Genomic DNA, 22234 nt, shown 5'->3' on the forward strand with positions numbered 1-22234 from the left:
AGGGGCAGCAGGTCGCGGATCCTGAGGACTTAAAGTTATCTTCAGACTTGGCGCCTCAGAGAAAGGTCGTGACCCCCAGGACCCCATCCTATCCCAGCCCCTCCGTCTCTCCTCCCCCGTCGCGCGGCCCCTTTAAGCCTAGAGCCGGCCGGTCCTCAGTGGCAGCGCGCCGGCGTGTGTGTGTGTGTGTGTGTGTGTGTGTGTGTGCGCGCGTGTGTATGTATGTGTGCCTGTGTGTGTCTGTGTGAGTGCGCGGGGAGGGGGCGGGCACAGTGTCTCCATGGCGACGCGGCGGTGACGTCGCCGGCCGGGGGGCGTGGGCGTCCCGGCCCCGGAGTGCGATATTAACCCGGGAGGCGGCGGCGGGGAGGGGAGAGGCTCTGAGAGGCGAGGCCGGGTGAATCGGCGAGGGCGGCCCGACGTGCTCGGGACGGGACGGGGCAGCGCGGGCGCCGGGAGCTGCGGCCCGGAGTCGGGGCGCCTCGCCCCGGGCCCCCCAGCATGAAGACCCCGGCGGACACAGGTGGGGGCGGGGGCAGCACGTGTGGGGGAGACTTGTTGCCCCGGGAAACCAGGCGGAGAAACTTTGGGGGGGGCTGAAGGGTTCTGGGGGAGCCCGAGTGATCCCCAGTTGCGGGGGACCCCCAAGCACTCGAGACCTGTTGCTTCTTGCGGTGCGAGCGGGGGTGTGCACCGGGCCCCCAATTCCTGGTTCTGGACGCAGTGGTTGGGTGCTGCGAGTCCTGGTTCTTTCCTTGCCTGGACCCCAAAACCTGGGCTCTCCCTGACACCCGGGATCACGGGGGTGGCTGGGTTCCTCCCAGCCGCTCTGTCACGTTGCACTCTGGGGGCCGGGACGTGTGCGGGGTGTGTGTGGGGGGGGCGCTGTCCACAGGGCCCGCTATTCCCGGTTCGGCGCTGCACGGTCCGGCCCGTGACCTTCATCGCGATGCGTGCCCCGCACCGGCTTAGAGGGGGATACGGGATGGCCTCTAGGAGGAGGGCGTGAGTGGGGAGCCCGGGACTCGGGGTCCAGGCTGCGCCGCCCCTCCCCCGCCCGTCTCCGCCGGCTCCTCGCTCCCCCGCCCGCGCCGAGTCGCAAAGTTCCAAAGCGCAGCCCGAACGTTCGAAAAAGGAACTTTTTGTTTCCGACCTTAGAACGCGCGGCTTTAAGGTCGCTCCGGAGAGACCTGGGAACCCTCCTCCCTCGCCGCCGGGGACCTGGGGTTGAGGAGGGTGGGGAAGGTGGGGGGGGACGCGGAGGCTCCCCCCCTCGCCCCCCCTCCCTCATCCAGCCCTTCTCTTTCAACCGGCCGTCTCTTCCCTCCGCCCCCCTCTTCCCCGCCAACTTGCTCCTCCTTAAGGGACCAAGGTTCCCCTCCCCCCCTCGGTCGGCGGGCGGGGGGCAGCAGGATTAACCCCCCCCCCCCACTCGGACTTTCCCCCTTCCCCTCCCCCGCCGCCCCCGGGCTCTCGCAGGCTGGACTTTGCGCCCGGGCGCGCTGGGGGAGGGGTCCCAGCCGCCCCCTGCCCGTCTACCCCGTCGGAATCCGGCCCGGGGCGGGGACGGGGGAGGGGGAAGGGGGCCGGGCGCCGCTGTTCAAACTTGTTTCCTTCCCCCGGCGGCGGCCGCGGCTAGGGCTCCTGTGTGCGGGTGTGTGCCCCGACCGGCCCACCCACCCCGCCCCCCCTCGCTGGGCGGGTGGGGGCGGCTCTTAAAGGGCTCCGAGCCGGGCTCCGGCGCCTGGGGATTGGGGGCCGAGGAGGGGGCTGGGTGTGGGCAGGGGCTCGGAGTGCAGTAGGGTCAGTCACGTGCGTCCCACATACTCTCTGGCTCCCGAAGGCTCCAGGGCCGCTGGGCCTCGGGGGCAGCCGGAGCCTCCCCACGCCGGAGGAGGGGGCCGAGGGACCCAGACAACCCCGCCTCGTCTTCGTTCCCTGCTACGGGCCTTCGCCTGGTGGGACCGGCTGGGCCGCTCCCCCATCCCAGTCTTGGGGCCGCGCCGTGTGTGGGTTCTCTGGCTGGGGGAAGGGGCGGGAGCCTTTTCTGGCCTCCCGATGGGTCCATGGGTCCATCTGACTCCTGGCTGGCCGCTGCGCGCCCCTCCATCCGATCCTCCATCCCGGCCCCTCTCTCCTCTGCCGCGGCTGTTTCCCACTTCCTGTTTTCTTCCCGGCCCTGGCGCCACCGAGGGCTGCCTGGAGTGGGGGAGGTGGTGGGGCCCCCCAGGAGGCCGGCGTGTTCTTCCTCTACCACTGCCCCTCCCTTCCGACCCCCATAGTCCTTTTGAAAAAAGTTTGGACAGTTAAGGTGAATTTGAGGGGTACTCGAGAATTCTGCACCCACCCCCCCCCCGCAGGTTTCCACAGTCTGTCTGGGAGATTCCCTACCCCGCCTATGTGGGATCCAGGTGTGTCTTCTGGGACCCCGCCATCCCAGCCCTTCCTGTCTGCTGCCTCTTCTCCACCCTGTCTGCCAACGTCCTCAGTTCTTCTCTCAGTGTCAGCTGCTCTGTCGCTGCCTCACTGTCCCCCCCCATACTCCAGAGGTCCTGCATCCCCAGGCTTTCTTGGTGTAGGCCGGGTGGTTCCCTGTTTTAAGCACGTGGACTCATACACAACACACACTCACACATGCTCCCCTTGCCCGTGCCTGGCTCCTGGCTCCAAAGCCTGGGGAACAGAGCCCCATTGAGACACCCTGACGTCACCCCCCATCTTCCTTCTCCCCCCAAAGCTGGGAACAGGCCCTCATGTATGCCGTGTCCGATGAGGAAAGCTGGCTTTGGGGTTGGCCTGGGAATGGGGAGGGTCGCTGCCATGAGTGGGAGCCAGAGTCCTGGCCTGGGAGCGAGGTTGTTCAGGGAGGGGGCTTAACTAAGGGGGCCTGGGTCAGCCCCCAGAATGCAGCTTGAGGCCTTTCCAGAGCCCCCCACCTCCCTTCTGAGTTCCCTTTGTGTTGCATGTAGTCTCTCTCACTCCTTCTCTTCTGCAAAGTTTATTTTTAGCCTCCTGCTCCCCCGCTCCCAGGACTGTCGCTGCACACACGTTGCTTGGTTACCGGGACAAGGAGGCTGGGGCGGGTGGGCTGGGAAGGGTGGCTTTAATTTTGGGGGGAGGGTGGAAATCAGTACACCCTCCCAACCCTAGACTGATGTCTCAGGGGCTTTGGCCCCCACCCCGAGTCCAAGAGCCAAATTGGGGCTTGTTGGGGGTGGGGGCGGGGGTGTGAAGCTTGGTGCCATGAAGGGAGACAGGAGTTTTTTGGAGAAGGTTGGCGGGTACATGAAGCGGGCGGTCTCTTGGGTTCCCAAGAGCCTCTGGGCCCTGAACAAGACCGTCAGACCTGGGTTCTCTAGCAGGGTGAGGATCAAGGGGTGAACACCTGGATTACCAAGAGAGGGATGGGGCTGTGGATGCTGGGGTCCATGGAAGGTGCTGTCAGGGCCTGTCACTTGTGAATGGAGCAGGAACTGCTGGTACAGGACCCTGAGTCTGTGACACCCTGAGGTCATATGGTCATATCCCTGGAGCCCGGAGGGACTGACTGGAGGCTGGGATTTCTGAATGGGGCAGGGACCAGGTGGGGAATGCTGGCCATCCCAGTCTGCCCAAGGCCGGGGGTCAGGGATTAGAGTCAGCTCTGATTTAGAGGGAGTGGTCCCTTTGGCACCAGGAGCTGCTGATCCCCAGCGTCCCCATGGGGAAGGCTCCCCTGTTGGATTCCAGACTTGGGTGGGGACTTTCAGGGAGGTTCCATGTTGCCTCAGGTTGGGTTGGTACCTGCTTCAGCTGGGGTTTGAGCCAGGATCTTGGGAAGAAGGCTGACCCTTGCAGCCTGACTGGGACTTGGGACCCGCCCATCCTTAGCTGTCCACCTTGGTCTTCTCCCTCTAGTGGCACCAGGGCTCCTGTCCTGCCTCCCCCCCTTCTTCTCTTCCTCCCTTTTCCCTCCTCCCACCCCTCCATTACCGGCTGCCTAGTGCTGAATTATTGATGGCCCCTGATTACCCGGGGGTTTGGGAAATGACAACAACCGCAGCCCCCCCAACTCCCCCCCCATCAGGCTGCCCACCCCCTCTAGGGACCAACCAGCCCACCACCAACCTCTACCCAAGGTTAATGCTGGGGGCGGGTAGGTAGGTGGGCAAGGAAGACACTAAAGATGAGAAGGCAGAAGGGGGAACGGGTTGCAGCGAGCGATGCCTGTTCAGTGTTAAGGCCCTCCAGCCAGGTTGGGTCCATGTGCCCGGGTCTGGGTAGGGCAGTGCAGCACAGAGGGTCCTGGGCTTGATGGGGGGGCACTCTCTCAGACAGTCTGGGTTTCACTCTCCAGGGAAGACAGAAGCCTCTGTGTGTGCAAGCGCTGACCTCATCGTCAACCAGCCACCCCACCCCTCCTGGTCCTTTTAAGAAAAAAAAAAAAAAGCCTTCTCTTGGGGGCCTAGGGTGGGAGTAAGGGCTCCGGTAGGTCTTGGGAGGGAAACAGTGTATGTTCCTAGGAGGGGAACAGAGGAGCTGGTGGGGGCAGGGGTGTGGTAATGACTGACCCTGAATGGGAGTGAGGGTGGGCTGGGGGTGGCTAGCCCCAACCCGTCTGGCCACGTGTGCCCCTTCCTGCTCCTCCCCCACTGGCAGCCCTGCCCGCCGGCCTGGCTTGGTGCCTGGCCCCCTGGCACTGGCCCCGGGACCCGCCGCCGACGGTTTCCTGTTTCTCCCGGTGTCGCTGGAGCAGGCTCCAGCTTCCCCTCCCCCCAGCTCCTGTCTAGCCCCCCTCACACACACAGACACACACTGTCTCCCTCTAACCAGGTCTTGGCTTGGCAAGGGGAGACGGGTTTCCCCATGGTAAGGGCGGGGCTAGGAGGTGGACCCTGGGATGGGCCCCAGGGCCCCGGACTTGGCGCCCTGACCCAGGGCCGCTCCCCTGCCTCCCGTCCCCAGGCTTTGCCTTCCCGGATTGGGCCTACAAGCCGGAGTCGTCCCCCGGCTCCAGGCAGATCCAGCTGTGGCACTTTATCCTGGAGCTGCTGCGGAAGGAGGAGTACCAGGGCGTCATCGCCTGGCAGGGGGACTACGGAGAGTTTGTCATCAAGGACCCCGACGAGGTGGCTCGGCTCTGGGGGGTCCGCAAGTGCAAGCCCCAGATGAACTATGACAAGCTGAGCCGGGCGCTGCGGTGAGGAGGGCAGAGGCCCCAGGGCAAACGTGGACAGCTCCCCCCCACGCACCGGTTGGGAGCCCCCTGGCCCCTGGGAGTAGGCATTGGGTTTGACTTCTGGCCGTGCCACATGGTAGCTGTGTGACCTCGGACCAAGTCCTAACGCCCCTGAGCCCACGTGTCACACCGAGGCGAGAACGTGGTCATGGATGTAGTGTGTGGTCTGACCCCAGAACTAAGGGGAGAACTGGTCCCCACTCTCTGGACCTTGATTCCTCTCGTGTGGCCCACGTTCTTCAGTCACCCTTTGCGAGCAGCGCTAATACGGGTCAAGGTTTGGGTTCTAGATTCGGGTCCCCTGTGACTGACCCTCTGATGAACGGTGTTTCTGTACCCCCAGCTATTACTACAACAAACGCATTCTGCACAAGACCAAGGGAAAACGGTTCACCTACAAGTTCAACTTCAACAAACTGGTGCTGGTTAATTATCCTTTCATCGACGTGGGCTTGGCTGGTGAGTGCCAGGGCTGGTGGGTATGTCCTCAGAGGGAGAGCAGGGTCTACCTGAAAGTCCAGGTGAAGCAGAGCGGGGAGGGGCCTTGACGTCATGTCTTCCCTCTCCCGTCAGGGGGTGCGGTGCCCCAGAGCGCCCCGCCAGTGCCGACAGGCGGCAGCCACTTCCGCTTTCCTCCCTCGACACCCTCCGAGGTGCTGTCTCCCACCGAGGATCCCCGCTCACCGCCGGCCTGCTCTTCGTCATCGTCATCCCTCTTCTCGGCTGTGGTGGCCCGGCGCCTGGGCCGGGGCTCGGTCAGTGACTGTAGCGATGGCACGTCAGAGCTCGAAGAGCCCCTGGGAGAGGACCCCCGGGCCCGACCGCCCGGCCCCCCGGAGCTGGGTGCCTTCCGTGGGCCCCCGCTGGCCCGCCTGCCCCACGACCCTGGTGTCTTCCGTGTCTACCCCCGGCCCCGGGGTGGCCCTGAGCCCCTCAGCCCTTTCCCCGTGTCGCCTCTAGCCGGGCCTGGCTCTCTGCTGCCCCCGCAGCTCTCCCCGGCTCTGCCCATGACCCCGACCCACCTGGCCTACACCCCGTCCCCCACGCTGAGCCCTATGTACCCCGGTGGTGGCGGGGGCCCCAGCGGCTCAGGGGGAGGCTCCCACTTCTCCTTCAGCCCCGAGGACATGAAACGGTACCTGCAGGCCCACACCCAAAGCGTCTACAACTACCACCTCAGCCCCCGCGCCTTCCTGCACTACCCCGGGCTGGTGGTGCCACAGCCCCAGCGCCCCGACAAGTGCCCGCTGCCGCCCATGGCCCCCGAGACCCCACCGGTCCCCTCCTCGGCCTCGTCCTCCTCTTCCTCCTCTCCATTCAAGTTTAAGCTCCAGCCGCCCCCCCTGGGACGCCGGCAGCGGGCTGCTGGGGAGAAGGCCCCGACAGGCGCTGACAAGGGCGGCGGCCTGGCCCTCGGCAGTGGTGCAGGCGGGCTGGCTGAGGGGGCTGGGGCTCTGGCCCCGCCACCGCCGCCGCCGCAGATCAAGGTGGAACCGATCTCCGAAGGCGAGTCGGAGGAGGTGGAGGTGACTGACATCAGCGACGAGGACGAAGAAGACGGGGAGGTGTTCAAGACACCTCGTGTGCCGCCTGCACCCCCAAAGCCCGATCCGGGCGAGGCGCCCGGGGTCGCCCAGTGCATGCCTCTCAAGCTGCGCTTTAAACGCCGCTGGAGTGAAGACTGTCGCCTCGAAGGGGGTGGGGGCCCTGCTGGGGGCCTTGAGGATGAGGGTGAGGACAAGAAGGTGCGTGGGGAGGGGCCTGGGGAGGCTGGGGGGCCCCTCACCCCAAGGCGGGTGAGCTCTGACCTCCAGCACGCTACAGCCCAGCTCTCTCTGGAGCATCGAGATTCCTGAGGGCTGTGGGCAGGGGACCCCCGTTCCCCCCACCCCCATGCCTCTTTTGCTGCCTTAACCCCCCCCATTTCCCGGAGGTGAGGGCAGCTTTTTAGTCTTGCTCTGCCACCGCCTCTTTCCCCTCCCCCATGTTTTGTATAAAACTTTTAATTTCTTTTTTTTTTTTTTTTAAATGGTGAGGGTGGGTGGGTGCCCAGGGTGGGGGGCCATCCCCTGTCCCTGTGGGTTTCTAAGCTCCGGGCAAAGTGGTGGGGGTGGGAGGGAGGGGGGAGTTAAGGGGGCCACCTCCATTCTGGGGAATTTATATTTGAACTGAGGCTCTGGCCTCAAAGCCCAGGAACTTTTTTTATTACAATCGTTTAGGAAGTAAAGCCTTGTCCCTCCCTGTCCTTTGCCTCCTGTACCTCTCTCCCTATCCATCCTCGGCCGTCCTCAGCCCCAATCCTGCCTTCCCCGCCCCTCCAGGGGCCGTGAGTGCCTGGGTTTCTCATAGCCCCACAGGGTTGCAGCAGAGGAGGGAGGGACATTTTATGATGAACCAAAAATTCCGTGTTGGGGGAGGTGGGGGCAGAGGAGGGTGAGGGGTGCCGCCCATAGGCCACAAATCTCTACAAAGTGCCTGCTACCCCTCTCCTGGTCCCCACCCCAGTGCCAGTCCAACCCCTTCACCCCCCAGCTGCTCCTAGGACTTGCCCCATAGGCAGGCAGGTGGGGAAGGGGGTGCCCTGAAACCAAACTGGAAGCCCCCTCTGCCTCCCAGCTGGGGCCCCTGGGGTGGGGGTCTGTGGTCAAGCCTTATTCTGTATTGGGGATGGAGGGTGGGTGGGGAGGGAAGTCGGGGGCTGCTGGAGAATGTATTCAAAACAATAAAAACTTTGGACCTTTGGATGCAGTGATCTGAGTGTTGCGTGCAGCCATCTCAGGGCCACATCCTTTGGTTCTTGGACCAGGGCCCTGAGTGGATCCATGGCCAGAGGGCCTAACCCCATCTGAGAGGGTCAAGTCCAGGTCTGGAAAATGAACTCTTGACCTTGGGGGCCACTAAACCTCTGGGCCTGGTGATGAAGGTCTCGGGCATTCTCTGGCCCTCTGACTGTCCCCCTCTTTGGTGGGGATCCACTCTTCTTGGGAGCACTTTTCGGCTCTTGAACACCAGGCTATGGCCCTTATTCTGCCTGAAATGCCTCTCTTCTCTGTGAACCCCTGTTCATTGCTCCAGGCTTTGGTGAAGTCCTGGCACTCCTGCACTACCTCTGGTGTTCTCTCACACGTCAGCTCTTAGAGGTGCTTGAGTTACCTGGGAGTCCAATGTAGATCTTTCAAGGCACTTTGGTGATCTTCCCATCAACCCATGGGAGCAGTCCGCTTGTAAATTAAGAAGAGACTGGCTTACTTGCAGTTGCTGTTCACCTACTGTGTGCCAGGTACTTAGGAGCTGGAGTTCTTTATCTCCAACATTGAGCAAGGTGGGAGCAAGCGGCTCACTTTAATGACTTGCCCAAGGCCTTAAGCCCAACTGGGACTTTAATGAAGTCTGTCTCTGAAATACATATTCTTTCAACAACTCAGTTCTCCTAAAGCCAGGATGGCTGGATCTAGACCAGGATCTCAAGTTCCTAAGATCTGACAGGAGAGGTCATAAAGCCAGAAGCCCAAGTTGGAGAGCTTGAATCAGATGAAAGAATCAGGAGGAGGTATCCAAGCTGGAGGTTCTTTTATTTTAGTTTTTTTCTGGAGTTTCTTTTAGACAGCACAACCCATCCAGTGCAGGTGAGGTGCCTGAGGCCCAGAGAGGGAAAGGAGTTTTCCAGAGGCCACACAGCTGCTAAGAGAATTGAGGGCTCTGGGCTTGCATGGCTTCACCATGAAACCCCACCCTGTGCAACTGTGGGGGAAGGAACTGGAAACTCCTACCCACTCTCATTTCATCCTCATTTCAAGTCAGCCCCAGGTGGGTGGTCCCTGATGGTGCCTGTTGGCAATGAAGAAAGGATCCAGGGCTGGGGTACTGTGAGGCTCCTGTGGAGGCCTGCAGACAACTGCTCCCTCTCCTGGGTGATGTAAGTCACTCCCTTGGGGTGGGGGCCACTGGGCTATTTCTGGAAGTAGGGATGAAGCATGTCTCCTGGCAACATAGATGCAGCTAAGTTGGTGGTGGTGTGATGGAGAAAGGGGGATGTCATCACTGAGGTAGGAGGAAGGACCCTGACTAGTAGTCTCAGCACCTGATTCTAGTGCCTTCAAAGCATATCTAAACCGGATCTAACATGGAGTCAAAGGCGCTCAGCCCCAGAACCCCTCTCCAGGTCAGACCACAGCCCAGCCAGATTTCTTCCCCCAAATTCTGGCTGAGTGGGATGTCACAGGTGGCCTCTGGTCTTGAAAACTCCAGCAGCTACTCTCATCTTTAAAGTGGCCCATCTAAATCTATTCAGTTTCTGCAAGGTCATACCCCTGCTCCCTTCCACATCCTCCAGGATCTCTGATACCAAGTAAAAGCTCTTTATAGATCTCAAGACACTTCCATCAATTAATTCATAACATCAGAGACCCTCTCCTTACCTATAATCCCCAGCACTCCCTCAGTCCCCAGAAATTCCTTTCTTAGGCTTCTCAACCATCCCTCACTTCTTCAGGTCCCTCAGAAATACCCTCAGTCACCATCAGTTTCTCACAGTCTCCCACAGACCTTTTACAGACACCTCAAGTCCTTTCTGACTTCACTTCTCTCCAGGAAGATCATTTTACCTCTTCACTCCTCTGAGCACCTCTAGACACCCAGAGGCCCCTCGTAGCCACTTACAACCCGCTCTAGCACCCCTCAACAAATGCTCTCATCTTGTACAGACATTCGGATAAGATTCCTTCAGACTGACTCCCTCAGACTTCCACGGACCCCAATATCCTCTGGCGGTTGCCCACGCGCGGTCCACTCTGCACGTCCCACGGGTTCTGGCCGTTAAGTAACCGCCGCTATTCCGCCCTGTACTCCTGCCCTTGTAAGCCTTCTTGGTCCAGGTTAGGATTCCCCAGGACTTGGGTCTTGAGTCAGATTTTTGCTTTTGGACTCCGAGCCGCCGTCAGAGGGCAGCAGGAATTGTTTGACTGAGGAACTACTACAACTCCCAGAAGCACCCGCTCTAGACCGTGCGTGATGTAGCCACATTCATTAAGAGAGTGGAAGTGTGACTGTGCTTTGCCTTCTGGTTAATGTAGTACGAAAGGCTTCAGAGTTACTATCCGTCCTGCCCCAGGAGTTTGTGTCCGCTGGGAATTGCACTCAGCTACAGCGTGGACGAGACTTTTTTCAAAGGGCAAGGCAATTAGAGTGATCACAGGATCTGATTAAAGTGAAGCCTAGAACTCCATTTCCCGTCATTCCACGAGGCAGGAGAGGAGGAGGGTGACTTCATTTCAGTTACAAATACTTCCGGAACACATAGACACACATTCACCTGAACTCACAGCACACACACACTCTCAAACGAACTCCCTTTCCCAGCGCGCTTTGGACTACCGTCCTTCCGGGTATTAATGGATAAGTGGGGGCAACATAATGCGAGCACAAAACGCGAGGCTACTCCTAGCAGTTGGCTTCCTTCTTTTGGGCCTTCCAGGATCCTGTAATTTAGGAAGGCTGAGGATTCAAAAAGCTTAATGGGATGTTCAAGATAAATTGTGTTTTCATTTCTTTCCACCTTCAGTTCAGCCTCCTGGTGCAACCTACATTGTTAGGAAAAGCTAGACAACATCCGAAGACTGTATTGTCTTGAAAATCCACCGGAAACTTTGTTTCCTAAATCGTTGGCGGGGAGGGTTTTCCTTCCGGATTTGTGGAAACTTGGGAGTGTTTGCACTCCATTTTCCAGTAGTCCCTGATCGACTTCGGCTCTTTCTTGGGACCTGGCGTCAGGAGAGGAGGCGTTGAAACTTTCTGCAGTCTCTCTTAGGCGACTCTCTTTCCCCTTTCGCTCACGCTCTTTCCGGCAAGCCTCAGCTGTCTTCTCACAAAGGGTCGGGATCCGGTCTGGAGTATTCCCCAGCATGCTTCAGGATTATGGTAGACCCCGCCCCCTCAGTCAATGGTAAGGCCGCCTTGAACTCCATTTCCCAGAAGACACAAGGCTCGGTGTAGCAACTACTCTGAAGCCTCGGTGTTGACTACATTTCCCAGCAGGGATTGCGGCCTAGCAAACGAGGGTGGAGGAATGCTCTGCCTTTCCATTTCCTAGCCTATCTCCGGAACTGCAATATCCACTTGGGGCTTAGGAATCACATGGGACTCCATTTCCCGGCGTGCTTTGGAAGTAGCTTTAGACCTGCAATGCGGTGAGGGCGTGGCGACGACTACATTTCCCGGCTTGCCTCACAGCCAGATAGCGGCAGGTCCACCGGCTCCGACTCAATTTCCCAGGGTGCACTTGGCGCCAGTCGGCAAACAACCAATAAACTAAGTGAACGATTGGACTCCGTTTCCCGGAGTGCATCGGGCCTATACAGCTCCCTGATGGAGTTGCCTGAGACTACATTTCTGAGGCACACCTAGGGGCACGCGGTTGCCGCAATGGAGTGAGTGTGCGACTCTGACTCTACTTCAGAAAGTGCTTCAGAGTCCGCTGTGGGCACAGTTGTCCAACTTATTGCCCGGGATTCTGTTTCCCGAGGTGCAGCGCGACTCATCATCCCCGCATCACTCTCTGAGGTCTGTGGACTCCATTTCCCGGCGTGCCACGCGGCTCTCTGTGAGGGCCTAGAGCCGCGACGGCATCGCGGAGGGCCGGCGGACTGCATCTCCCAGCGTGCCCCGCGGCGGGCGCTGGGCCGGAGCCGGAGCCCGAGCGGCGCGGCCTGGAAGAGGCCGGAGCCCGGGGGAGGCGGCGGCGGCGGCAGCGGCGGGGGCAGCCCGGGCAGCCCGAGCCCCGCGGCCTGGGCCTGCGCTCGGCGCCATGAGCGGTGGCGCGCCTTCGGGGGGCGGCCCTGGGGGCTCGGGCCGGGCGCGGACCAGCTCGTTCGCGGAGCCAGGCGGCGGAGGCGGCGGCGGCGGCGGCGGCCCGGGAGGTTCGGCCTCTGGCCCAGGAGGCAGCGGCGGCGGGAAGACGTCAGTCGGAGCCATGGGCGGGGGCGTGGGGGCCTCGGGCTCCGGGGGTGGCCCCAGCGGCAGCGGCGGAGGAGGCAGCGGCGGCCCCGGCGCGGGCACCAGCTTCCCGCCGCCCGGAGTGAAGCTGGGCCGTGAGTACTAGCGGCGCCCGTGGCGGGTGGAGATCGGATCCCTGAAGCCACTCAGACGTCGATCAGGTTCTTCTGTATGCTCAGGGAGGAGCTCGAGGTCACTGTGCCTTCCCAAACTGGGATCTGAGATCTACCCCCTCCCGGAGAGAGGGATTTGGGGGGGTTACCATCACTTGGAGTTTAGAATTAGAATTAGTAATCCTCCAAAAGACAGGGTCACAGGTTTCTGTTCTTCCAGTCCCGAAGTCTTGGGTCCGTGAGCCTTAAAAACAGGAATCTGATGTTGCCATCCATTCGAGAACGGATCAGGGGTCATTGTCGCTTGCAAATGGGGCTCAAGGGTTATTGTTTCTCAAGAGAACACGAATAAGATCACCACCACCCAGAGAAGGGATCTGAATTTGCTCCCTATTAGAGCATGGGGATTTGGAGTGAGTATCACTTAGAAGCAGGGATTTGGGTTTGCTGTGGCCCCAAAGAACAGGGCCAGGGCTTTCCAAATCTTATACCCAGTCATCTTCCCTTTTAAAACACTATCTGTCCATAATATGTAGAATTGTATCTCCAGTGGTGGAAATTAATGATTGCTGCTTCTTGAGGGCAGATTGGAAGTTAGCATACCTTTCAGACCAAGTTCATAGTCACTAATATTCAAGAAAAGATGTCTTTCTTGAAGGGTTTCCTTTCACAGAAAATGGAGTGGGGGCAGGGGAGGTTACCAGTCCGTCCCCTAGAATAAGGATGTGAAGTTATACCCATTTCATTATTCTGATGTATGATGTCATTGGCTGGATAAATAGCTATATAGGATCCTCTCCCTCACTGGCCCTCTGAATGGATCTGATTCATCACTGACTTCTTTTCTTTGGGGGACCTTTCACCAGTTACCCTGAGAAGAGGGATCCCTTTCCTCCAAGAATGCCACCAACTTTTGCTGCCATTCGCAGAATGTTTTGAGAATTTCCTTTAAAGGACTGAGGCCACGATAAACCCTTGATGATAGAGATCAGGTTCACCATTCTCACTATCAGGTTACATACAGATGGGGTCTGGGGCTCCAAACCTCACAGGTGAGGTCAGGCCAATGCCTTTTTCTAGCCCCAGAGTATTTGGGTAAGAGCTAATTGTCTCCCAAAAGTGAGAGTTAGGGTGCTGGCACTCCCTACGAGAGGAGTCATTCTTTTCTGTCACCAGAAACCAGTGGTGAAGTTACCAGGTGCATTAGAGATCACTGTCCCCCAAGTTGTGGGAAAGGTTAGGGCTTTCCTAACATAGAATTACCTCAGGGTTCCTGCTCTCGAGTGGAAGAGGTTAGGTCAGGCTCTCCCTAGTGAGGAGGGAGCAGAAGGCAGTTAGCTCTCATCATGGATGGAGTCAACATCTGGGAGTGGTGGTGCCTCCTCACATCAGGAGGGACCAGTAATTGGCTGCTCACCAGAAATGGAAATTAGGGGTTACCAACCCTGGTACAGCAAGAGGTTTTATGTGTCAGTATTCTCCCCTATGGGAGGAGTCAGGATTTGGGGTTCCCTGAAGGGAAGAGGGGAAAAGGAGGGATCTAGGAGCCACCTTTGAAGATGGGGGAGGGACAAAGACCATCCCCCACCCCATGAGCTTCCTGTAGAGACTCCCCGCCCTCTCCCAGCCCCAGGATGGGGTGGTGGCATGAGGGGAAAGGTCAGTAGATTGTGTGTTCCCTTTGCTCCCCAGGTGACAGTGGGAAGGTGACCACAGTGGTAGCCACTCTAGGCCAAGGCCCGGAGCGCTCCCAGGAGGTGGCTTACACAGACATCAAAGTGATTGGCAGTGGCTCGTTTGGGGTCGTGTACCAGGCACGGCTGGCAGACACCAGGGAATTGGTGGCCATCAAGAAAGTTCTCCAGGACAAGAGGTTCAAGGTAGCTTGCGGGGAACGGGGATCAGGAGGTTTGACTGCACATGACTGGTGGGGGCACCCCAGCAAGAGTGCTGGCCTTGGGTTTGTACAGAGGGTCCAAGCATGGGCCAGAGAAGAGAGTGAGCTGTGTGGGGATGTGGATTCCAGAACCCAGAGCTGACTTTTATCGGGCTCTTGTTCTTTGTAAGTGCTTTGTAGGTGAGTTTAACTTATGCAAAGATTCTCTGAGGGTAGGTACTGTTGTTACTCCCATTCTAAGTAAGCAGAAACTGGAAACTGAGACTCAGATAAGAGAATTGCACAAGGTCAAGGCTAGAATCCGATTCCCAAGTGCTTCACCTTAACCACTGAGTTACTCTGTTATCCAGAAGAGAAAGGAAGCTGGTGGGGCTGATGTTTCTGTCTGCGAAGGTCCGGCTCTGCCCCCAGGGTCTGGCACGTGCTGGGAGAAACCCTGCCTATGCTGCAGATGCCTGGGTGTGGGGCCCGGTCACCCCTGAGGAAGGGGTCCTCTTTCCTCATTCACCTGTGAGCTGGTAGAGGCCCTTTGGATCCTATGTAGGAGTGTAGGAGAAACTGAGCCTGGGCTGAAGAAACCAGGTCAGAGTTTAGGTCTCAGGCAGTGAGGACTCTCAGGGGCAGGTCTTCCTCCAGGGCGCTGGTCAGAATTTGACTATAGGTGAGTCCCGAAGTGAGAGGAATCTGAGGATAGGGGCCTCTGAGGCCCCAGGGGGGAACAGAGGAGAGGGAAGAGTGCTAAGACAGGTCTTCTGGGAAGAGGTTGAGGCTGGATCTCTACTGGGAAGGTAAGGATGAGAAGCCTGGAGTCCTGGACTCAGGATCCAAGTGCTCAGATGCCTCCCGTGAAAGCAGTGGAGTGGTGTGGGGCCTAGGGGCATCTGGATGACCTCTCCCTGTCTAGTGTTGCTGGTGCCAGGCAGGGAGGTGGGCCTCATGTGGCCACATCATGTGATTTTCAAGAGAAGCTGAAAAACTTAGATTTACATGTGAAGTCATTTGTTTTGTAAATCTGAGCGAAAAATCAAACATTTTTAAGAAGTAGACTGCAGGAAGCACATGTAAGTGGTCTGAGTTTAGTTGTGTGTGAGGGGAGTTGGGGTGAGGAATTAGGGGCTGCTTCATATGGGGCCTTGGAGCTGGAACTCACGGAGTGGCTGCTTGGCCCTGCCGGCAGGAATGGGGGAGTAGAGCTGTGGTGAGGGGTGCTCGGGCGGGGAGGCAGGGAGAGTGGCTTGTCTTCTGAGGCTCTCTTCCCTTGCCCCCCCAAGAACCGAGAGCTGCAGATTATGCGTAAGCTGGATCACTGCAATATCGTGAGACTGAGATACTTTTTCTACTCCAGTGGGGAGAAGGTGAGACCTGGGTGTGGGGATTCCTCCTCCGCTTGGGCTCCACCCGTCTGCCTGCCTTTCTCATGGCTGCTCATCCTTCCCCCGTTATTCCCCACAGACCTTCCTCCCCCTCTTCCTTGCTCATTTCTCACGCCGCCTCACACCTCTCCTTTGCTCTCTGCAGAAAGACGAGCTTTACCTAAACCTGGTGCTGGAATACGTGCCCGAGACAGTGTACCGGGTGGCCCGCCATTTTACCAAGGCCAAGTTGAGCATCCCTATCATCTATGTCAAGGTAGGCAGGCTGGTGGGCTGCAGGGGTCCCGGCCGACCAAGTCAGGGGCTCCAGACAGACTCTCCCGTCATTTCCAAGTTTATGTTGGTCTCTAGAGGCCTCACGTGCCTTGCCCTTGTCCCTACATCCCCAGAGATGGAGCTTCCTAAAGGCAGGGCAGCCCGGCCCGAGGCCTGATTCAATCAGGGAGGTAGGCTGACGAGGGCTGGGGAGGCTGCACATTACCTGCTCAGATCTACACTAGGAGCCCACCGGCACCATTAGTGTTGGTGCGGTCAGCTCAGAATTGAGGTAGAGACTTAGAATGCAGAGGCACAATGAGGTCAGAGTCCTGGCCTGTGGAGCCCTGGCAGAGAGGGACGGTAGGAGGCAGGGTTGGAGGAAACTTAGTGTCCATGGAACGAGGGACTCCGGCATCTTCATTCGTGGCCTGCAGAGGCTCATTCCCCTGGTACTGTGCCCTGTGTGTTACTGTCCCTAAGGACGTATTTGAGTGAGTGAGTGGGTGGCTGGGTGGGTGGGCGGGCGGCCTTAGGGATGCTGTGGAGAACGGGACCGGAGCAGGCAGCTACATGGTGGGAGGAGGGTGGGTTCACGTTTGCGGAGGTTGCATGGGCCCAGTTTTTCCTCCCGCTGGCTTTACGTATCTCAGGCCTAGATTGGTGCTGTGGGACCTCACCTTCTGTGGGGGTGGGTGGTGGTGGTCTGGTTTATGAACTGTGTCCTGGACCCAGCACTGAGCAGCTCTAGAGGTCCCACTGACTGAGACCCAGACTGCTCCTGAAGAGCTCTCAGTTTAGCAGGGTAGCCAGGCATCATCACAGAAAACTATAAGACTACCAACAATGGCCGAACCGGAAGAAGCACAGGGCTTCTGCAAACAAGAGGCCCCTGGCCCCGCCTGCTTTGGGAGTGAGAAGGATCGAGGAAGGCTTCTGGGAGGAGACTGGGCACAGGGCAAGAAGTGGGCATCTCTGGCCACAGGCACTGGGAACCGAGGAGGCGGTGCCCAGGAGGCAGGCCTGAGCAGTTACACATGCCGGCACTGGACGAAGCCCTGGGGCTGCAGCAGTGACGGAAACACAGAGATCCCTGCTCTTTGGCACTTAACGTCCCAGTCAGTAGGAAAGAGAATAGCAGAAAAATCCAGGTGGAAAGGGCTGGCCTGAGGGTGGTTTTGACTGCTGAGTGAAGGAGACTGAGCCCTTCCTACAGCCAGTGGTTTTCTTGGTGAGGCTCCCCAGCCTGCTTTAAAACAAGGCCTTCCTGATGTATCTGTCTTGTCCATCAGGCTTCTGCTGAAGTGTGTGTTTGAAGCAGTGGTTTCCAAAGTGTGGACCGGCACCAGCACTAGGGGGCTGGTTGCAGAGCCTCATCCTGATCTACCGGATCAGAACCTCTGGGAGTGGGCCCTGCAGTCCTTGTTTTAACACGGCCTCCATGTGATTCTGGTGCTCACCAAAACTTGAGAACCAAGGGGCAGCAGAATTGTTTTCAAGACAGGGAGAGTGGGCCTGGAAGGGCCCTGCAGGCCGAGATGGTGGAGCAGGGGTATGCTCTGCGGAGAGAACTGGGCTGGAGTTCTGCTGTCCCCTGCCCACCCCAGGTGTACATGTACCAGCTCTTCCGGAGCTTGGCCTACATCCACTCCCAGGGTGTGTGTCACCGCGACATCAAGCCCCAGAACCTGCTGGTGGACCCCGACACTGCTGTCCTCAAGCTCTGTGATTTTGGCAGGTGGGCCTCACCTGGGGTGGGCTGGGTGGCTGAAGGGGCGAGGAGGGGTCCCGACCCTTGGCCTGTGTTGACTCCTGCCCATATCTTCCCACAGTGCAAAACAGTTGGTCCGCGGGGAGCCCAATGTCTCCTACATCTGTTCTCGCTACTACCGGGCCCCAGAGCTGATCTTCGGAGCCACCGACTACACCTCATCCATCGGTCAGACTTGAGGGAGGGTCGGGGGTGGGAGTAGCAGTCGTGGCAGTTTTTCAGGTCTTTCTGTGTGTCTGCCAGGCCCAGTGATAAAAGCTTAACATCTGTTCCTTTAACCAGTCCTCACAAATTCAGGAAGGTGATGCTGTCATAGGTGTATTTTACAGTCTAAAGCTTAGAGTGGTGAGGTCACCTGCCCACAGTCAGGTGGGACTGGGCAGGGCTGGGCTTTGAAAGCGGACCTGACTCCAGAGTCCATACAGCCCTGAAACCTCCCAGGAAGTCCTTTCTCCTCAGTCAGCAGGAGGGGCTGACAGTGACCTTGGGGGAATCGGGAGGTGAGAGACTTTGCCACCATGAGGGTGTGACCTGTTCACAGGGCCTCGATGTCCTTCCCTGTTGCTGGGGGTGAGAGTGCCAACTTCCAGGCATGAGGAGAGGGTGTGAAAGTGTTTGGAAGAGAAAGTTCATCAGTTTTGCGAGGAAACTTCATGGTCCCTAGATGTGAACTTGTGCTGTGGGGGCCAAGGTACAGGACTGGCAGGGGTGACTAACCAGGCCAGCTATTTCCAAGAGCAGAAAAGAGGCCAGAAGTGAGTAAGGCAGCTCATTTAATGCTCTCCCTTCTTGAGGCCCGGAGAACACAGGTGTCTGTTCTGGGCCTGTTGATGTGTCCTCTGAGGCTGCAGAGAAAAGGCTTACTGGGATCAGAGCGGAGAGGCGATGGAAGCCTCTAGATTGGAGAGTACGGCGCAGTCAGGCAGACTTGGAGGTTCAGAGTCAGGCTCCTGTGTTCCTATGCTGTGTGACCTTGTGCAAGGCCCTTTCTCTCTGAGCCAAGAAAATGGGGCTCTTGGCATTTCTCAGGGTGATCATGAAGGACAGAAGTGCTTGCCCGGGGATGGGCATGGTAGCTCTGACCCTCCCCTGTTCCTCCTCAGATGTGTGGTCGGCTGGCTGCGTACTGGCTGAGCTCCTCCTGGGCCAGCCCATCTTCCCTGGGGACAGTGGGGTGGACCAGCTGGTGGAGATCATCAAGGTGAGGGCAGGGCCAGGGTGGGCAGGGACTGGGCTCAGGGCCAAGGACCTTGGCTCAGACCCCTCCCTTTCCCTACAGGTGCTGGGAACACCAAGCCGGGAACAGATTCGCGAGATGAACCCCAACTACACGGAGTTCAAGTTCCCCCAGATTAAAGCTCACCCCTGGACAAAGGTGGGGCAGGGCTAGGGGTTCAGGCAGTGTGGCTGAAGTCCCCGCTGGAGGCCAGCTGGTCTGGGGACCTGGCTCCAGTCATGGCTCAGTCCGTTAACTTTGATCACATGGCAAAGTTTAAAGCTGAGGACTCCCAGTAAATCCCAGAGGCCTACTTTCTGATGGGGAAACGGGCTCACAGCACAGCAGGGCCCAAACAGTCATGGGACCCGAGCAGGTTGCTCATCCGATACAAACTCACCTCCCCTCAAGAGGCTGCGCCTCAGTTTCCTCATCTGGCACGTAGGGTTGTGGGAGGCAAGCAGGAGGCCCAGGGCCTCACCCGTTGTCACCTCTACCCCCTCCCCACCCCTCAGGTGTTCAAATCCCGAACACCGCCCGAGGCCATCGCGCTCTGCTCTAGCCTGCTGGAGTACACCCCGTCCTCGAGGCTCTCCCCGCTGGAAGCCTGCGCCCACAGCTTCTTCGATGAACTGCGATGTCCTGGAACCCAGCTCCCCAACAACCGCCCGCTTCCCCCCCTCTTCAATTTCAGTCCTGGCGGTGAGAACTCAGCCTGGGATCTCGGGTGCTGGGGGGGCAGCCAGAGACAGCAAAGAGCTTGGTGTGGAAGACAGGAGTAGAGAGCTGAGGGTGGGCTGCAAAGCAGTCCTGGGGCTCAGGAAATACACCCCTCCCTGATGCAGGGAGACCCCAACCCACCTCCTCTGCACTCTGCGATCTCCCGTGTTATGCTCCTTCCAGTTTTTTATTTAAAGGGTTCAGTGGCTACACCTGTCCCTATCTGGTGCCCCTTTCTAACCAGGACTGGGTCTCCAGGTGCCCTCTCCCCTGACTAGACATGTCCATTCCTGTCTCTAGAACTCACCATCCAACCATCTCTCAATGCCATCCTTATCCCTCCTCACTTGAGGTCCCCGGCGGGCACTGCCTCCCTCACCCCATCCTCACAAGGTAAGTTGGGGGCCATCTCCTGTGCAGTGAAGCGCATTTCTCAGTGTATGGGGAGGGGGGAGTTGTTCTCACAGCCCCTGAGTTTACTGCAAGCATGCAGAAATTGTTGGCAGAAAGCATGTTTCCCGCATGAATGGCCACCTCTGTAAGGCATTATTGCCTGTATTTTGTGTTTAGATGCAAACTGGAAAACCAAAGACATAAATTTGGCCTGCACAGTTAAATTTGTTCCTCCCATTTAAAAATGAGGGCTATTTTATGTGCAAATCCAGATTCCCTGTTTCTCTTGGGGAAGCAAATCAGACTGGGCAGCAGTGGGCCTGCCTCTGCTCAGTGTGGTCCTGCCAGCTGGAGCCGAGGTCCGGCTGCCCCCCGCCCGTGCAAGGGGGGCTTCGCTCCCTTGTGAGTCACTTAGTGACCAACCTGGCCCTTTGGCGTCTGAGTTTGAAACCCTCGACCTAAAGTGACAGCTTTCGGTTTCTAACGTAGCATCTCACACCAGCTTCCTGCCTTGGGGTGGCGGGGTGGGGGCGGGGGGCGGGGGCCAGCAGGCCCAGGCTAACCATCTGCTCCTTCCCCCCCTCAGCTTTAAGTGAGGCTCAGACCAGCTCGGACTGGCAGTCGACCGATACCACAGCCGCCCTCACTAACTCTTCCTGAGGGCGCCACCAACTACCCTTCCATCTGGGAGCCCTGTGTGGGGCTGGGAAGGGGGGGCCATAGCCCACCAAGCTCCTGCCCTGACTGGGCCCCTAGACTAGAGGGCAGAGGTAAATGAGTCCCCACCCCCTCTCCAGTCCCTCCCTCACCAGCCTCACCCCTGCGGTGGGCTTTTTAAGAGGATTTTAACTGGTTGTGGGGAGGGAAGAGAAGGAAGGACAGGGGATGGGGGGCATGAGGACCTTCCACCCCCTCAGCCCCTCCCCCTCCCCCCAGGTCTCCACCTCCTCCAGCCCCCTCCCCTACTGCGTCCCTTGTAAATAGAACTGACCAGCCCCTCTCCTCCTCTTCCCTCCCCTGGCCCCCGGGTGTAAATAGATTGTTATAATTTTTTTCTTAAAGAAAATGTCGATTCGCACCGTCCAACCTGGCCCCTTCCCCTCCTACAGCTGTGTCCCTGCTCCTGTCCTCTGCCCCTAAGGCCTCCTCCCTCCTCTCCCCACCCTGGAGGGCAGGGGCAGTGGGGGAGCTCCTGATGTCTTAGTTTTCACAGTAAGGTTTGCCTGTGTACAGACCTCCGTTCAATAAATTATTGGCATGAAAACCTGCTTCCTGTCTAGACACCTGTTTTCACAGAGGTGAGGGAGGAGCTTGGGGGGCGGCCGTTGGACAGAGTGGGCTGCAGTCTCAGGCAGGGTAGCAGGGTGGAGTGAATCCAGGCTGGCCCAGGCCTCCTGTGCCTCAGCTCTGTGCATGTGGTAAGCTGCGTCTGGCTCATCCACCGCAGCACATATCATCTGCTTCCACTTAGGGAGGGAAGCACTGTCATTCCCAGGTGACTGGTGAGAGAGCTGGCCATCAGATAGGTCAGGGCTACAGAATGTAAGTGGCAAAGTCAAAGTTTGAATAAAGGGCTCCCTATATATTATAGCCTGAGCTACATGCCGCTTAAGGGGGACACAAGATGATGTGGGGGGTCACTTAGGCCAAAACAACCTTGATACAGACTCTTGGTGGGCATGGATGGGGGCAGAGGAGCCGTTTCCAAACCCTAGCAGAGAGCCCCAAGCCTTCGTTGCTGTCTTAAACAGGGCCCTCCTGTGCCCACCTTTAGGGGTGGTGGGAAGTGACAACTCTGGGAAGGTTGTTGCAGAGGGCCTGACTTTTCTCCTTGCTTTGTGAACATGCTGGGGCCAGATGTTGGGGCTGTGGCAGAGTGAAATGGCATCTCCTCCACATGGTGCCAATGGTAGCGAAGGCAGGAGGCCCTAGAAGTAAAAGGGGGCCTGGAGAGGAGCCAACTGAACTGCCCAGTACTGGACTCCATTTGTGAAACAGGAGAGTTCTGAACACACCCCCGAGGGTGTTCAGGGACTGTGGTATCTGGGCTTTGCTATCTCGTGAGGTGAGCCCCAGGGGCATCTGTATACTGACGGCCCAGAGCAAACCCTGCCCCTCCCTGCTCAGCACCATCAGCTGTCACCTTGTTCGTAGGATGAACACCGAGAGCAGGTGGACTGGATGAGGGAAGGAGGGGTCTGGACAAGGGGCTGACCTTGGGTTCCTGGGGACCCTTGCCTGCTGCTCACACCAGTGGGCCATGAGGTTCCCAAGGGCGTCCCTACATC

At 58.6% G+C, this 22234-nt stretch overlaps 2 protein-coding genes across 3 annotated transcripts; both read left to right on the forward strand.

Moving 5' to 3' along the window:
* Window positions 1–341: 341 nt before the first annotated feature.
* ERF (ETS2 repressor factor) lies at window positions 342–7970 on the forward strand. Its single transcript, XM_043435039.1, has 4 exons — window positions 342–523; window positions 4945–5179; window positions 5562–5677; window positions 5792–7970. Exons 1-4 carry the CDS (start codon window positions 502–504, stop codon window positions 7072–7074), a joined length of 1656 nt encoding a protein of 551 aa, XP_043290974.1. The 5' UTR covers window positions 342–501; the 3' UTR covers window positions 7075–7970.
* A 3309-nt stretch (window positions 7971–11279) lies between these two features.
* On the forward strand, window positions 11280–21214 carry GSK3A (glycogen synthase kinase 3 alpha). Of its 2 annotated transcripts, XM_043435058.1 has the most exons (12): window positions 11280–12303; window positions 14014–14201; window positions 15490–15573; window positions 15737–15847; window positions 17454–17584; window positions 17679–17785; window positions 18721–18818; window positions 18897–18992; window positions 19349–19535; window positions 19854–19946; window positions 20533–20585; window positions 20864–21214. In XM_043435058.1, exons 1-12 carry the CDS (start codon window positions 12021–12023, stop codon window positions 20924–20926), a joined length of 1494 nt encoding a protein of 497 aa, XP_043290993.1. In that variant the 5' UTR covers window positions 11280–12020; the 3' UTR covers window positions 20927–21214. The 2 variants fall into 2 exon arrangements, with proteins under 2 accessions (XP_043290993.1, XP_043290992.1); XM_043435057.1 differs by having other exon boundaries at window positions 20533–21214.
* Window positions 21215–22234: the final 1020 nt, after the last annotated feature.

This window comes from Cervus canadensis, chromosome 18, assembly GCF_019320065.1.
Source record: "Cervus canadensis isolate Bull #8, Minnesota chromosome 18, ASM1932006v1, whole genome shotgun sequence".
Classification (NCBI taxonomy): domain Eukaryota; kingdom Metazoa; phylum Chordata; class Mammalia; order Artiodactyla; family Cervidae; genus Cervus; species Cervus canadensis.

Bases quoted from the DNA above. Each gene is read 5' to 3' on its own strand.
- ERF (XM_043435039.1), top strand. From the start codon at position 502: ATGAAGACCCCGGCGGACACAG. The intron at 524-4,944 runs GTGGGGGCGGGG...TCCCGTCCCCAG, and splicing joins GAAGACCCCGGCGGACACAG to GCTTTGCCTTCCCGGATTGG. The intron at 5,678-5,791 runs GTGAGTGCCAGG...CTCTCCCGTCAG, and splicing joins CATCGACGTGGGCTTGGCTG to GGGGTGCGGTGCCCCAGAGC.
- GSK3A (XM_043435058.1), top strand. From the start codon at position 12,021: ATGAGCGGTGGCGCGCCTTCGGGGGGCGGCCCTGGGGGCTCGGGCCGG. The intron at 14,202-15,489 runs GTAGCTTGCGGG...TGCCCCCCCAAG, and splicing joins TCCAGGACAAGAGGTTCAAG to AACCGAGAGCTGCAGATTAT. The intron at 18,993-19,348 runs GTGGGGCAGGGC...CCCACCCCTCAG, and splicing joins AAGCTCACCCCTGGACAAAG to GTGTTCAAATCCCGAACACC.